The 17,700-nt window shown below is 39.2% G+C and overlaps 1 protein-coding gene across 3 annotated transcripts in view; it reads left to right on the top strand.

The window, feature by feature from the left end:
* The window catches only part of BRIP1 (BRCA1 interacting DNA helicase 1), a 56,102-nt gene extending 45,170 nt beyond the window's left edge, over positions 1–10,932 (top strand). For all 3 annotated transcript variants that reach the window (XM_071447720.1, XM_071447718.1, XM_071447719.1), the window contains one exon: positions 370–10,932. In XM_071447720.1, coding sequence (XP_071303821.1) covers positions 370–1,157 — 788 coding nt within the window. In that variant the 3' untranslated portion in view covers positions 1,158–10,932. The remainder of the gene's footprint in view (positions 1–369) is intronic.
* Positions 10,933–17,700: the final 6,768 nt, after the last annotated feature.

Genomic DNA, 17,700 nt, shown 5'->3' with positions numbered 1-17,700 from the left:
GAGACACCTTCCATGTGATCTCCTCTAGTTCCAGCTTCAAAAGTGAAATCCATCCCTAAATTTTAGGAAAGGTTCTGATTTCATTTCAATCAAGAAAGAGCACAATAATAAAGATTACAAATTTCAAATCCAGCCATACTCTACCTTTATGTGCCTGTTAATCTATTCATTTAATTAAGACAATTCATGTGCAAAGATACTTATAACATCTGGGCTTTTGTTTGTATTATTGTTTATAGTGATTTTACAACATTCTTTTTAATGAATGTTGTAAAATCACTATAAACCTTCTAAAACAGTGGTAATTCTGATGTGCTAAACATGTTGTAAATCAGATACAATTAATTTATGTTTTGTGATTTCTCACAGGTGACCAGAAAGTTGATGTGGAGAGCCATTCTCACCATGTAAAACAGAGAAGGAAAGACATGGACTGCACCCCCAAAATGGCAGCAATCAAAATAGAGAGAGAAGAAATGAATGGTTGGGGCAATGCTGATGTTGTGGAGGAGAAATTCTGCTCTGAGGCACTGACTTCAACTCCTGCAGCCCAGAACTGCAGGGCCACAGAGAGCAGCAGGCAGCAGCATGGGAATGGGCCCAGGGACCTTGTTGATCATTGCAATCAATGCCAATCAGCATTAATTGCAGAGCACAAAGCAAGTGGAGCAGAATCATGTTTGGAAACAAGTCATGTTTCACTTGGGAGTGCTGAGGCCCCAGGTGCTGAAGGACATCCTGGAGCTGAGCCCTGCAGGGAGCTCCCTTCAGCATTAGATGAGGATGAGGATGAGAGCATTTACTTCACTCCAGAACTGTATGATGATGCAGAGCCAGAGGAGCAGAGAACTGAGCCCCCAGTCCCAGCCTGTTCCACCTCTGGGCTTTGGGGGGAATGTGGGAACTCCACAGTCCCTGCTGCTCCTTTTGCCACCAGCACCTCAGGAGCTCAGAATGGGCCTGGGAAAGCTGAGGCTGGCAGGAGCCCCCATGGGACCATGGAGGATGTGAGGAGCAGGGACAGCACAGCTGGGGCTGCAGGAGCAGAGCAGGGAGGAGCTCAGGAGATGAGTACCCCAAAAAGGAAAATCAGCCTCTCCAGATCCCGAAATAAAGGTGTGTCATCCTCTCTGCTGGGCAGTGGTGGCACCTGGTGACAGCTCCTGTGGGACTTGTGGTGAGCAGCCCTCAAAACAGCCCGGGGCAGCTGCACCTTCCTTGTCCTCATGGAGCAAAAGCTTCCCTCAGGCTCCATCTCTCATTTTATCTCGGGCATTTTCACTGGGGGAGTTTTGCCATGTGCAGTTTTCTAGAGATAGGATGAAGATTCTTCGATGAATCTTCATGGCTGGAGGCCATCATGTCTGGAAATTCTGAATAGAAACCCAAGTAGGACCTGACCTGGCATTATTGGTTTGTCTAGGACAGATTTAATTAGTCCACCATTAAATACAGTCAAGTAAGTGGGGTCTTCTTCAGAAAGCCAAACACCCACATAACCAAATTATGGTTTTCTGCATTTGTTAGATTGGGGTTTGTTTAGTAAAACAAGTAGAGCAGCATCTTTGCAGATCAAGTCACAGATTCAGCCTAAATACCACAACAGGTTTATTTTCCAGTACTTTGATTCCTGCCTATCTCTTACATCAGAATGTCCAGCAGGAGCTGTGCACATTTTGATATTTGATGAAGATGAGAAGCTTCTTGAGAAAAAAAATTGAGATTTCTTTAAGTTTTGCTTTTGTGAGAGGAATCCTTTTCTGTTGGCTGGATTCTGTGTTTATTCTTGTCTAAACCTGTTCTCATTTGTATGTCCTACAAGCACTTTTTACATGTAACATATAAAATGTAAATTGTACACAAAGGTCTTTGAATCTTGCCCAGTCTATTTTTTTTTTTTTTTTTAGTATTTTAATGTTTCTTTCATTTTCTGCAATGAAAAGAGCCAGGATTTTTCTGTAATAAAACATACTGACTTTTTAAGAAAAGATTCTCCATTGCCATCCTACATTCATGTGAAGATGCAGGATTTTTGCCATCTAAAGATTGGTTCATATGTCTTGATCCTTTTTGTTTGAGAGTAGAAATGAAATTATTAACTGGTCACTTCCCATAGAAGTTCATCTAAATAACATTTTGAGTCCCTCCCTACAGAGCTGTGAACATGCTCAGATCAATAGGATTTCAATTGTGCCCTTCCTTTATAAAATAAATTCATCTTCATGAAATTGGACACTGTTTGCAAGAATGAGAAGAACACTAGAATTTCCACAACTGGCAGGATTTGGCAAAAGGCTTTTGCTTCAATTTTTACAATATTGATGGCCAAGTTTCCTTGGTTTAGGTGTCCTGGATTTCACTGACAGGTTTGGTTTAGTTAATAGGGCAAAAATGCCAGTATTGAAAACCTATGACACATCTAAAGAGAAATATTCTTCATTTCTATAGAAATAATGCTGAAGTTCCTGTTGGGATCAGTATTGGAAACCTCTGAGACATCTAAAGAGAAATATTCTTCATTTCTATAGAAATAATGCTGAAATTCCTGTTGATATCATATTGAAAACCTCTGAGACATCTAAAGGGAAATATTCTTCATTTCTATAGAAATAATGCTGAAGTTCCTGTTGGTATCAGTATTGGAAACCTCTGAGACATCTAAAGGGAAATATTCCTAATTTCTATAGAAATAATGGTGAAGTTCTTGTTGGGATCAGTATTGGAAACCTCTGAGACATCTAAAGGGAAATATTCTTCATTTCTATAGAAATAATGCTGAAGTTCCTGTTGGTATCAGTATTGGAAACCTCTGAGACATCTAAAGGGAAATATTTTTCATTTCTGTTGAAATAATGGTGAAGTTCTTGTTGGGATCAGTATTGGAAACCTCTGAGACATCTAAAGGGAAATATTTTTCATTTCTGTTGAAATAATGCTGAAGTTCCTGTTGGCTCCTGGCCTCTAGAGCTGTTCTTGGGTTTGATCCTCAGTTTTCCTCAAGCAAATCTTCTGCCCCAAACCCCTTTGTGCATTTTTGTGTCTGAACAGACAACAGAAATCACTTCAGCTTTGTCACTTGTCTGCTCATCCAGGGGCCCACAGCACAGCCTCTTATTTGTCTTTCAGGAGATTTGTCTGTCTTTAAATCCATAACATTCAAAAACAAAAAGAGGAAAATCCATCTCCTTTTCCTTATCTGGAGCAGATTGTTCCTTTCTTGGGCTCGTGGTGCCTCTTCCTTTGATCAGAAATCCTTGAAGGCAGGGCCTGCTCTGTGTCAAATCACACCCATTTAAACTTTGTATCAAATTAACAGTAATATTCTGAGATATGGATTGAAACAGCAGCACTTGTTACAGTGATTTCTGGAAAAAAATTCTGTCCTCTAAAATCTCCAATCAGCAGGGGGATAAATCCCCTTTGTGTTTGCTGGGTTTGGAAGGTGAGGGGTGGACGGTTTCTTTTGGTGTAAATTCATTCTGAATTGGACTTTCTATTTCATACTTGTGCTGTTTGATAGGTTAGAGGTAAGATATCTGTGGTAGTTCTCAGAATTAAATGCTGCCCAGCCTGCAGATAGAAGGGAAGTGAAGTCAATATCCTGAATTTCCTAGAATTATTTATTTGGATTTCCACATCTATCAAGGCTAGAATAGTGAAAATGCTTTTCCTACTTTGATATAACAGCTCAGTATAATCTCTACTGCCTAAAACACTAACAAATCTTGAATTCATTCAAGGATTGAGAGTGCAGAGGAGATGCAGCAGAAGGAAAGCTGCCCTCAGGCAAAGCGGCTGCTCCCGGGAGAGGAAGGTACCATGGGTGAGATGCCTGGTCTGAGGGGCTGCTGAGTGCCCGGGTGCAAGGCAGTGAGAATCATTTATTACATCATTACATCAAGAGAAATCACACAATGAAATAGTTCCTTCCTGACCTGCAGAGCTCTGGTTGACAAACTCAACCTTTGTTTCTCATGGGAGACACAAAGGCACCAACTATCCCAGGCTCCTTCCAAAATTCCCAACAATTTGATAGCCTGTGGTGTTATAGGCTGTAAAATCCCTGATATTTTATATGGCATTTTTCTGTTTAAGTAAGGTTAACCATTTTGAGCATGGTGTATATTGAATTATTAACTGATATAAATGATAACCTTTGAGCATTTCAAGTACTGTATTTCTCTGAAGCAGTTTAGATAGTATTAATTTATTTCTATTATACTTTATTCATATTTAAATGCTTCAGTCTGCATAGTTACTGTATGCAAACCAGTATTTACACCAATTTGTGCATTGCCTTGCTAGAAGGAGGCACCCAAGCAGCCTTGCAGGAAAGGACTTCACTGTGTTGTGTGTGGAGCTGAAATCCTGCCCAGAGCCCAGGGTAAGATCAGCTGTTCCATTGGGAAGGATGGGATTTCTCATCCACCCTTTTGCTTTCCCAGTTTTGGATGCTGGAGGGATATTTTAGAATAATTGGTTCATTTTTCCACTGGATTTGGTATCTGGATAAATATAAATAAAACCTTTTATCAAATAAAGCCTTTGAGGGCAGAGGAGGGAGTTGTGACAAGAACAATTATTTAAAATAAGTCATTTTTTTCTGGCAGTTTTCTTGATTCAGGGTCCTGCCACGCTGACCTGTGCTGAGCTTATATCTGATATTTGAGAGTTAACTGAAGGCAACTTCTGCTGCCATTGTGGGAGGCTGGGAGGAATTCTTTGGAGCATAGTGGCCCATTCACTGGGGTTTGTTCCTCCCCAGGATTAGGTGTTAATTTGCTCCCAGTTTATGGGAGAAGTTTGGTAATACCCTGGCACAGGAACTCAGGGAATTCAGTGCATGGAACTATCAAAATCTGCCTGAAATAATGGCACTGCTATTCTTCAGTGTGTCACCTGCTTTGTATCAATTTGGTTTTATTCTGTTGTACAAAGTGGGGATGAGCTGCTTGTGGGAACTCTTTGTGTTTTTGTGAGACACTTGAAGTTGGAGATGTCCAAAGGCTGATAAAAGTAACAGCAATTCTATTTTTTTAAAAATAAGCTTCATCTTCAGGCCACTGGGCCATTGTGATAATGACCTAATTACAAGATATTCTCATCAGTTCCATGCAAATTAGAGATGCTTCATGCTTAAACAGTCTGGAGCTGATGAAAGCAAGAAAGGACAAAAATCTCTTCAGCAAACCAAACCTGTGCCTGAGGGACAATGGGAGATTTTCCATTTTCTGCACCTATTAAACCCAGGCCAGTTAGAAAAGTCCACAGTGGGCAAGCCCAGGTCATTCCTTGCCTCCCTGTTTTCCCAAAAGAACCTTTAGGATTTGGGTAATCTCATCAGGAACTTTCATTCCCTCCCTGAATTTATCAGCATCATCAAATCCCTGGTGCAAACCTGAGCAGGAACCCCAGGGCTCAGGAGAAGCATTCTGGCCTACAGAATGCCTGAATGTCAGGGTGGCTGTTGTCAGCAAGGAGTTTTATGTTGTTTAAACTGAATCTCAGATGCCAGTTGATTGAGGAAAGTTAAAAAATCTGAAAATTAAAAAATAAATGGCTTTATTCAAAGTGGATTCAAGCTCGCTGGTCGATTTGGGAGTAATAACAAGGGGAAAATTATCTGTTGAAAAGTAAATTTTGGACACATTAAAACTTTTAAAGAAGGCCTTCTTCCAAGGGCCATTTACAGCAATAGAAGTCTTTTCAGTGCCTGCAGTGGGTATTGGATCAGGGCCTAAATTCCCATCTTGTAAATGTGGAAAGTTTGCAGCATGGTTGAACAGTACTGTATTCAAAACCATGTGTGTATATAAGTCTTACACCCCACTTTTTAAATTATAGGAATTTTGAGAAAAGCTTGCTACAGTAATAGTGAGCTGCAAATAATCTGGAAACTCTTCAGAAATGCCAATATAAGAAGCAAAGAATCCATTAATAACTGTAAGTGTAAAGTAGAGGCCATTTCAGAAGATGATAATGTGATGTTGGTCATCTCAGATGCTGCAAGTCTTGGTCACCTTAAAGAGACTTTGGAGGTTTATCAGATGCCAGTGAAAGGTAAGTTCTCACTGATCAATTCCAGCTAATATTTGTCAAGTCCTTTTGCTTTAAATTCAATTAAATAGCAACAATTTGCCACCCCTCCCTTGGACCTTTTGGGAAGCTCCTGGTGAGATTTTCCCTCCTCAGAGCTCTGTGGGCTCTGCACATTTAAAACACTGAAAAGGAGCTCCAGTGTCCCCTGCACTGCCAGATTTGCTGGGTCCTTTCATAAATCCTGCTGAAGAAGAAAAGAAAAGGACAATGAGCACAGAATCCATTTCTTGCCAGTTGACTGCAGGAACTGGCCACATGTACCTGTGGTTAAACAGAAGTGTGACAGGAATTCCCTCCAGCTGTCAGCCCAGGCCTTGTGCAGCCCTTGGCTTCCTCAGGTGGCAGAGAGCAGAAATAAAGAATTTTATTTATCTGTGGGCAGTTCTGCTGCCCATCCCCTGGTGTGAGGCTGGCACAGTAAATGAGAGGTGGTTTTGCCACAAGGACTGAGCCTTCTTTACCAATCTTTCTGACAGTTTGAAATGTGTGAGATGCAACTGATAAAATTACTTCTATCTCTTTTAAACATCTCTCTTGATTCCTATATAAACCACTGTTTCTTTCTTTTTGAAAGACCTGGATGGCAGTTTGTCTTTAAATGCTGTTTGGAATGAGAAGGAATCTTCTCTGACAAGTTACTTGCAGTGCAGGAGCTGTGTCCTTCAGTCCATTTCTCCAAGTCCTTTGATAGGAGCTGAGGTTACAAATTTCAGTAATAAAGTGCAGTCATGGGTAAGTCAGATCAGTTTATTTGGTATAATAAAATTATAATGGAATGATTTGGACAGGAAATACTAAAATACCATTTTTGTAAAAGGTAGAATGAATATTTACCTAGATAATTTTATATGATTTATCTGATTTCTACCACAGAGATTTGAAATGATAGTTATAGCTGAGCTCAGGTCACTGAATATATTTGCCTGTACCCAATTTGCTGCAATGTCTCCAGTATTACATCTGAAAAGGGATGGGAAAATAGCAGCCATCCATGTCTTTCATGAAAGGAAAACCAGAACAAAACATATTTACACAAGTGCTGTAGACTTGAATTCTCAGACATGTAATTTTATGTTAGTTTTGGCACTGAAAAAGAAGAAGTTAATCAGCCCCTGAAGGATGAACATGGACAGGGTTTAATGGAGTCAACAGGAAGAAATTTATTTCTAGCTATTGTATTTCACTGTGAGCAAACTGAATTCTCAATTGGACCCTTTGAAATTTAGATGAGAAAATTCTGGATTTTTTTCTTAAAAGTGGAGGGTGAGCTCCATCCTGAGGGATCTGTACAGGTAAGCCCAGGACACTTCTGCATTTTCCTTCATTTATTCCATGCATATAAAGACAGTTGAGCTTAAGGAGAGATTTTTGAGACTGAATCTTTGCCAAAAGCTGAATATGATCCCCATGTTTTGCCTGTGTGTGTCACTATCAGCTGTCCAAGCTGTTGGAAATGCAGAGTGGTGATGGACAAGCTTTGTAAGGCATTATTTGCCATCAATTTTGGGATTTCAAACACCACCACAAAGATTTCATGGCATTTCCAGCATTCCTTTGTATCAAACATAATGAAATGTTACACTGAGGGGATGGATACTGGCAGGATAGGAAATGAAGGGATCCTCTGAGGTAGAATGAGTTGATTTTTTATTTTAGCTTCTGAACTGTCTTTTTGTGGCTCTTCCATCCCACCAGGTGTAAACATGGGATCAGCTGGGTTTAGCTTAAAAATGTAAAACAAACCAGTGTTTTCTTCTCAGCCCACCTGTAGACTGAACTTCTGGGGGTTTTTAGCTAAAAATACTCTGTTATAAATAATATATAATAATAGAAATACTCCAGCAGATTTTCTGAATGAGTCTCTTCCTTTCCCATTCTTCCCTGCTATTCTTTCTGTATTCACTAAAAAGAAAGCTCAGAACCTTGTAGGGCCTGCAAGAGGCTGAACCCCCCAGCTCTGGCTCTGGGGAGTCACTGAGAGCTCATGGCTTTGGGAGAGACACATCCAATCTCTGATGCATGGCTTTGTGCCAGGAAAAACAGCTCCCATCATCTTCCACAGAGCTGGGGAACCATCTCTGCTTTGGGGCTGACCATTCTTGGGCTAGATTGATGTGACTTGAATGGGGGATTGAGGGGGTGAGGAAGGAAACCACTTTTATTATTTTATTTTATTTTATTTTATTTTATTAATTTTATTTTTTATTTTATTTTATTATTTTATTTTATTATTTTATTTTATTTTATTAATTTTTATTTTTTTTATTTTATTTTATTTTATTTATTTTTATTTTATTATTTTATTTTATTTTATTATTTTATTTTATTATTTTATTTTATTTTATTTTATTTATTTTTATTTTTTATTTTATTTTATTTTATTTTATTTTATTTTATTTTATTTTATTTTTATTTATTTTATTTTATTTTATTTTTATTTATTCTTTTCTATTTTATTCTATTCTATTTTATTCTATTCTATTCTATTCTATTTTATTTCTTTTGTGTGTGAAAATAAAGATATTTATTTACAAATGTAAATAAATGGGCTGGGGATGAATGATGCTAGATTTAATTTTATCACCTCCTTGCTTTAAATCCAGGAGCTGTTGTTGTCCTGGAATTGGGAATGTATTGATGTGGATGAGGGCACACAGAATGGGTCCAAGGAGGTGAAAATGATGATTTCTGATGTGCTATCATTTCCCAGAGCAAACACAGATGCATTCAAGTGAAGAAGCTGTGATTCAGTCCATCTTAGCTCCCAGTTCTCCACTCTTGAACCCAAGCTCCTGCTGGTTCTGAGCAATGGATTTGTGGAGATAAAATCCACATTGCAGTTCCTGCTCTGCCCAGCCTGGGGCAAGCCGTGCTCATTGCCATGAGCTACCGTGGGCATCTGAGCTTGCTCCGTCTCGTGGGCTGACTGGAAATCAAGCACAGTTGGTTCTGCAGGGCAAGGAATTGTTCATTTAATAGAAATCACATTGCTTCAGCAAAACAAGCTTAAAATAGAATCCCTGCATTTAAGAGCTGTTATTTACTCCTAGATCTGGTCACTCTTTAAAGAGGCAGCGCTGCATTTTCATGGCTTAAATTTAAGGTGGGATTATCAAATTGCATCTTGTACTTTTTTTAAACCTCCTTTTTTTTATCAATTATTTCTATTGAAAATTAGATTTTTAAATTTACTGCTACATTTCTACAAATTCAATCCCATCCTGTGTTCCCCATTGACCTAGAAACCTCCATTAACACCAAAACAGTGGCATATAAATTATTATAATCTTTTGTACTGCTTAAAACACCCTAAGTAATTGTATACACCCTAAGTAACTGTATTTTTTAGTCCCCTAAATAATTGTATATTCCTTTCTGGGAATAGAATTGTGAAATGGGTAAATTTTGGGGTGCTTTAAGATGTAGCTCAGCTATTGCACTGAATCATCCTTCGTATGTTAAAAGGCGACTGAAACCCACAATTAAAATTTAAAATTAAAATTTAAACTTATTAAGGAGTAACTGTATTTTTTAGTCCCCCAAATAATTGTATATTCCTTTCTGGGAATAGAATTGTGTTGTGAAATGGAATAGAAGGCAGTACTTTGGAATTAGAGAGAATATTTTGGTAGCACAAGCTTTAAGATGTAGCTCAGCTGATGTACTAAATCAGCCTTCATATGTTAAAAGGCGACTGAAACCCACAATTAAGGAGTAATTGTATTTTTTAGTCCCCTAAATAATTGTATATTCCTTTCTGGGAATAGAATTGTGTTGTGCAATGGAATAGAAGGCAGTACTTTGGAATTAGAATATTTATGTAGCACAAATGTAGGGGGTGCTTTAAGATGTAGCTTAGCTAATGTACTAAATCATCCTTCATATGTTAAAAGGTGACTGAAACCCACAATTAAGGAGTAATTGTATTTTTTAGTCCCCTAAGTAATTGTATATTCCTTTTTGGAAATAGAATTATATTATGAAATGGAATAGAAGGCAGTTCTTTGGAATTAGAATATTTTGGTAGCACAAATGTAGGGGTTCTTTAAGATGTAGCTCAGCTGATGTACTAAATCATCCTTCATTTGTTAAAAGGTGACTGAAACCCACAATTAAGGAGTAATTGTATTTTTTAGTCCCCTAAATAATTATCTATTCCTTTTTGGGAATAGAATTGTGTTGTGCAATGGAATAGAAGGCAGTACTTTGGAATTAGAATATTAGACTATAAAATCAGAATATTTTGGTAGCACAAGCTTTAAGATGTAGCTTAGCTAATGTACTAAATCATCCTTCATTTGTTAAAAGGCGACTGAAACCCACAATTAAGGAGTAATTGTATTTTTTAGTCCCCTAAATAATTGTATATTCCTCTCTGGGAATAGAATTATATTATGAAATGGAATAGAAGGCAGTACTTTGGAATTAGAATATTTTGGTAGCACAAGCTTTAAGATGTAGCTTAGCTCATGTACTAAATCATCCTTCATATGTTAAAAGGCGACTGAACCCCACAATTAAAATTTTAAACTTATTAAGGAGTTGTTGCTATCACTGATTAGACAGTCAGCTGTTGAGACAGTAGCTTTTATATAACAGGATATTGTTTTGTTCAGCACGTTACCACATTTGGCAAACTTTTATCTTAATGCGCCTATGGGGAATTGCAGTGTGACCTCAATCTCAGTAAAGCCTCGGTAAAGAGGGGCTGGAGCAGAGCTGGCGGGAGGTGCCAGGGCCCTGGCCCAGACTGTATATTTGTTATCACATGTTAATCAGATTCATCATTCTGTTTAATAAAGATTTCAGCTGCCACGCGAATGCATAATCGGCTATGTCTGAGTGCCCGTCTTTTGTCTCGAGCAGATTGCTCCAACTGTATTAAGCATCATTAGACAAAAATGACGACCTTATTAATTTGTCCTTTCTGTGTTTTCCAGCAGATTGGGCCTCATTATTATGCAAACACAGTACACAGAGCGGCACCAGAAGTAGCTCATTAATGTTTCTTTCCCCTTAGTACGTAACAGATTATTATTGTGAAGTGTGCATGAAATAATTGCTAATTATGTGCCTTAAATTGTACAGTGATTGTCTGTCTCGGGGTTTTTCACCAGGTTTAGAGCATTGGGGAAGGCCATCAGAAGCTACAGGTTAACAGTGCTGGAGCCACCAAAGGGGAAGGGAATCACAAAACGTGCATTTTATCACACGTTTTCCTGCCTGCAAGGAGTAATTAGGACAGCTCTGGATTGCTTTGTAGTTACCTCTCACTCCTCTGCTTATTGTAAAAGAAATGACTCCCAGCTGGCAAATAATTTAATAGATCTGTCTGCCCATGAATGGATGCAGGGGAGTTTGAACCGTGGGCTTTTGGTAAAAATCCAGCAGATTCTGCAGTGCTCCAGCCTGAGCTGGTGTGGATCCCTCATTTACACACCACTAAAATTCCTGGATTTCCAGACCCTGCTCCTTCCACCATCCCTTCTCCCAGACTCTCCATTCAGTGTAACTCTCCTTAAAATTTGCAAGCATTTCAGAAATGACATGCCAGGCCTTGGCATGGCTCTGCAGTTTGACAACTTTGTGCTAAGTGTGTAATTGGTTTAGGCTGGGCGTGCCTGCCCCTGATCCATGGCACAGCTCCTGTAATCTGCTGCCACCGCAGCTGATAAGACTTGGCCACGGCCAAAGTTTTTGCAGCGCTCGAAATAAAATCCTGATCCATTAAGGGTTTGCATGGATTTAGCTTTATAAGCTGGTTTAGAAATTGTGAGTGGTCAGATCTTGGATCCAGGCTTTGTTGTGGACAAGATGCCATGAAAAGCATGACAGCAGCTCGGGTTTTCCTAATGCTGCTTTTGTTGACAATCTGAGCTAAATGTGGCTATTTCACAGTTCTTTATTCTGTATGAGCACTGGAACAGGTATCCTGGAGGCTCAGGAGGAGAACAACATCCATCTGACATTATTACATTAAATAATTGTAGTGGCTGACTGCATCTGGTTGATGTTGCATGGTTGCTTATGCTGATACCACCAGTTAAATGTGGTGGTGGCTTCATACAATTTAAGTTGAAATAAATGGAGCATATGAGCTGTAAAATATTATTTAAACATTTCACACAGATCATTACTGATTATTTCTAAGGCACAGACCTATATCCCACTTCCAAAAAATCAAAATTAAATTGTTCTGTGGAAACCAAATTCTCTTTACTGCACTATTCATTGTTGGGCACACAGATATTGACTTGATAAATCAATTGACAGACAAAAATTGAAAATAGTTGCAGCAATAAGTATTTACTTGCATTATTTGAAATTAATATATTGCTACTAATGTAGAGGTTCTGCAACCATGATCATCATTTTCTTTCTGAATTTTCAGTGATGCTGTTGCACACTGATGTTTGTAATTGCAGCCAGTTGTCAAATCAGGCTGCAGAGGACTCATGTCCACATTTCCTTTGGACAATTTTCCTTTTCCTTCACAATTTGTGTTTTCCTGTTCTTTTTCTGCTCTGTGTTTTGTCCTTCCCTGCTACTTTAAGTGATCTATTTAGTTACCATTTTAATTAATTTAAATAGCACTATTTTTTTCAGTGTGTGATTGTATTTCACACGTGGGCTATGACCCACACATCAACTCTTGAGCACTTGCTGCTGAGAATTTCCAAGAAATAACGTTCTGATGGCCAGGGAATATTGAACTCACCTGACTTTGTGTCAATGGATTAAACATTTTCCATGAGTCTGGCTTTCCCCTTCTGATGCTGTGCATCCAGAGATGACCTTGGAAAAGGTTTTTCATGTTGCTTCTTTCTGCTGGTGCCAGAATCATTTGTCTCCCAGGAATTGTGTCTGAGTTGCTTTCCTTGTGCTTGACACTGAAGATGTTTCTTTTCACTCAGCCAAAATGTGTTTGTTCCTCCTGTCTCACTCAGTAGATCAGTGCTGTTTCCAACTCTCTGGGAATATTGTTTGCTGAAGCTTGATTAAAGAAGAAAAAATGGATTTAGAACTCTGGGAGGAAGCTGAACAGTGTTTTAGCAAATGTCTCTGTGTGTGTTTGCAAAATCTGCCGTGTATTTATCATCCCATCCACGCTTACACTGCTCACTGGGAAGGCTCAGAGCTCTCAGGTGTCAGGGACTGAATATTTTATTCTTTCATTCCTTGAGGGCTGTATTAAAGTGAAACTAAATCCTATTGAGTGAGAAATAAATGTCAACCACTGAATCCTGTCCTGCAGTTCTCAGTGCTCCTCCCTGCTCATGCCTCCCAGAAAAAGCCTGAAATCTAAATTAGCAGCATTATTTGAATTCCACTATATTGAAATTTGCTTTACAACATGTAATAATTTCTTTAAATATTCTTTAAGGAGAGAGAGATTTAAAAACACAGGGACAAACCTGGTATTGGGCTGGTGCAATGTGTGTGAATAACAAAGTGCTGAGACCCTCAGAGCACTGTGATTTATTGGCTGCCTGCTGCTGATAATCAAGTGATCTTTCATCAGCCAAGGCCAGTGCTCACCTTGCATTGTGAGATTGCTCAAAATGCAATCATCTTTTTACTTGTGCAACATGAAAGTTTGGCTTAAATAAACTCAGGATCTTTGCAGATGAAACTGCTTTGGAGAAAAGGTGAGCTGGGAATTCTGCCCTTTCCCTTCTCCCTCTCCCTCTGCTTCAGGCTCTTCCTCTGCTCCACCAGGCAACTCCTGGAGGAGCTGCCTTGCCAAATGCTTCTCTGGGATGGTTTGGATGAAGAATATTGCCATTTCTGTGGGATTATTTTTATACTGGCTTGTATCAGGCATCTGACTCGTGGTACAATCCCACAAATGTTTTTTATCACTAAAATGAGATTTGGGATGCGAAGACACAGCGAATGAGTGCACTGATAGCTGATGCTTCAAAGCTATGGAAAATGGCCAGTAGCAGCTGCTGAAATTCCAGCTTCAACATTCCAATTGTTTTATATTCCAGTGAGCAGCCATTGTTGCAGGCCAGTATTTTATAGTGATTATGGCAGGCCCAGGGTGCAGCTGCCACTGACCCCTCCAGCGGCCCTAACAAAACCCCCCTTTGTTATCACTCTGGGAAATGCCTTGGCCATTGTGGGGCTGAATTCAAACCAGCATTGCAGTCATGCACAGGGAAATTAAGAGCTCCACAATTCACTGACAGCAGTTTAAATGTCTATATTAATGATTGTGTTCAGGGCTTTTTTAAAATTGTACTTTGGTATCTTGTTACGTAATTAAAATCGAGGTGAAGTTAAAGTATCTAAACTCATCATAAATTTAATAGACTGAACTCTCCCTTCCTATAAATTTCTGTGCTATTATAAAATGTAAATCTCCAATCAAGGTAAGAACATTTGTAATTTAACTTTTAGTCTCAAAGTGAGTGTGCTTTCAAGTAGTTGGACAGCAGCTTTACTAAGTGATAGCCATTTTTCACACTTTGGGAGCCAAGTGGCTGTAGCAGAATAAAAGAATTAGATTTGTTGCAGATGTTTGCTAACTCTGATACCTCTGGGTTCTGTGAGCCTTTCCTCTTTGCTAGGAAATTAGAATAAAATTGATTTCTATAACGTGCATGTGGTATTCTAGATTTACATAATTAAACTCCACACAGCCTGTGGTGTGCAGGGCTACTCCCTGTAGTAGTTCAGTCTGGCTTGCTCACTGTAGGAATTCTGCTTTGAGAGCTTTTCTACTCCTTAAATTGCAACCATACAGCAATAATATAAGGTAGGGGGTGAAAAGACAGACAATTACCACCATTCTTCCAGATGTAATTTGTATATGGTATTGGTTATTTTTATTGTTGAAGTTCATAGTTTCTTCCTCTTGATGGAATACAAACATTTGGCCAAATTCTTTCCCAGAAGTAAGTGAAGCCAAACAGAAATTTGGTTCTTTCTCCTCTCTGAATGGCTTGAAATAATAATAATAAAAAAGTATTGGCTAGGATTTGAAATTTCCCTGGTGTTTATAGAGAGATGTGTGGCTGTACAAAGATTTAGCCTTGTCTTTCTTCAGGGGAGGAACAAGGCTATCAGATAAAGCAATACCTCAGCACATTTGAATTCCCATAAATCCTACGTGACTCCAAGCAGATTGGGGCTCTCTGTCCTATGGTTTGGAGGTAAAAAAAACCTCTGTAAGTTTAGCCTGTGCTCATGAGGTGCTCTGAAATGTCAGGGTAAAGTTTAAATAATCTGCATTATTACTGAGCAGGGCACTGCGTCACTCCTCTGCCATCTTCATGCTTCTGTGGGTTATTTTAAAAGCATAATAATTTTTAAAAATGGATGTTTTCCTTCTAATTGATCTAGGATCCTCCATGTATATGCAAGACCTCTCTTTTTTTTTTTTTTTTTTTGTTAATACAGTGTAGAGAATAGTGGCTGTAGCTTAAGATAAAAGTAAAGAACTGTTCTTGGGCAGTTTAGACATTGAAATTTTCTATTTTATAAACCTCAGCTGCAGTTCACACTTGTGGAAACTCTAAGTGTCCCTCTTATTTTTAACAGCAGCCCAGGGTATGGTTGGAAGAGGCATATTTCCATTTTGGCTTTTGTTTGAGCAGCTTCCAAAACATCATTCTATTTTTTTTTTTTTTAGAAAATTTGCCAAGTCTAGCTCAGATTAAGTTTCTCTGTTAGATTTGTTCTTTTAAGCATCTGGATCAGAAATCCTATCCCATACTCTGTAGTAATGAAACATTTGGAAATCATCTGAGAAATCTCAGTAAGCCACCATAGTCCTGGGCATTCTTTCTGAAATAAGAAATATGTTTGCAGAGTGGTTTGGGGTGGGGTTTTTGGGGTCAGTGTTATTTTGTTTGAACCACCCCACCAAGAGCTTACACCTCATTCCCCTGGGGCACAAGCAGGTGTTGTTATCTTTAAATGATTCCCATCTCTTTTATCAGTGCACAACACTGAGATGCAGATCGATCCCATGCCAAATTTTAACATTCTCTGATATTTATGGGTGGAAAAATAAATAAATAAAGGTTGTTTTTATTGTAACTCATAAAGCCACAAGCTGGGGAATGATTTGGTTGGGGTTTTTCTGCTGCATTGTGCTATTTATGCTTTTTAAAAGATGAATCCAGGGTGGATGTGGAAGTTCATCAAGGCAGCTAAACCCCTCGTTTTACTGGTTCCAAATGAATCATCAGAGTTTATAGTAATAGAGAAAATGATTTTCTCATGTCATAAATGGGAGAGCCATTGTACAAAGTTGGTCTGCTCATGCTCCACTGTGAGTAGAACTTTTATTGAAGAGCAGAGTTTGTTGAAGAGAAACAGATCTGGGCTCCAGGGGTACAGAACTGGCACATCCTCTTAATTAGCCAGAGTTTGTGCATTGAATAGAGCCCCTCAGAAAGGATGGGGACAGGAAGATGAGACACTTGGGGAATTTGGAAAGGAATATGTGTGTTTTGCATTACTTTTTAGGCAAATATATTTATTCACTGCAAAGCATTAGTGCTGTAGCCAAAACACCCCTTGCATTCCCCCACAGTCTGCTGTCCACATGATCCACTGGGATTAAGAGCCAGCCTTTGTTTTGGGTGGTTTGGGAAGTGCAGATGTCTCACTGTTAATGAGTAGTTCTTGAACTTTTTTTGAATTGATTTCCCAACTATTTTGTTGCTTTGAAAGTCATGCAAAGCTGGAGAGAGCTGCCATGAATAGAAGCAGAATGTTGCTTTTCTCACAGTCAGATTTCAACTCTCAGCTGATAAAACAGACCCCAAATATAAACCACTTGTTGCTTTGGGTTTTGTTATGAATGTCACCTTCAGGGAATGAGTCAGAGCCAATTTTCTCTTCAAGAGAGTGGAATTTTTACTCCTGTTGTCTTTTAAACTTGTGTTATCTAGTGCACTTTGTTATGTGGTGTCTCTTGTAAAATTTCTTCCCTCACAGTCTGTATTGCAGCCATTATTTTGGAAATATTTAGCCTGGCTGGGAAGACACTGGAGAGTTATCAAAGGGGACAAGTCAGAGACACTTATCAATAATCCAGATTTGTCCTTCACCTCCAGGTTTGTTCAGCAGCTTTCAGGGAAATCTCATTTCTTTGACATTGGCTGCCATAAACCTTTAGCCCAGTGCTGTGTGGGATAACCTTGCAGAAGCATTTCTGCACTATTTAATCTGGGTGTGTGTGAATAATCAGTTTTCTCTGTGGAATGTGCCTCAGGCCCGTGGATCCATCCCTTCCCCTGGCCCTGGGGGCATTTTGTGCACCAAGGGTTCCTTTCCCTGCCCTCCAAAGGCTGACCTGGCCTGGCTGGGCCTTGGCTTTAAGGGCTGATTTCTGGCACCTTTCTGTGTCACCCCACATCATTCATTTTGCTTTTTCCCCCTAAATTTTGGGCCTGTTTGCTCCAGTGTGGAAGTGCTGGTATTGATGAAGGGGAAAGTAGCCAGGGTGGTGGTCCAGGACGTGGGGAGCAGCACAAGGCAGATGGCAGCTCTGCTAATGGGGCTTCTCCATGTGATCTCACAGGGAGAGGGACCTTTTCATTGTCACCATTGCTCAAAGCTCATTGATTTTTCATTCCAGCA

The sequence above is a fragment of the Agelaius tricolor genome, unplaced genomic scaffold, assembly GCF_023055355.1.
Source record: "Agelaius tricolor isolate 1412-34295 unplaced genomic scaffold, bAgeTri1.0.p SCAF_25, whole genome shotgun sequence".
NCBI lineage: Eukaryota > Metazoa > Chordata > Aves > Passeriformes > Icteridae > Agelaius > Agelaius tricolor.
Note: the sequence above shows the minus strand (reverse complement) of the source record. Positions and strands in the feature narration are given on the sequence as shown.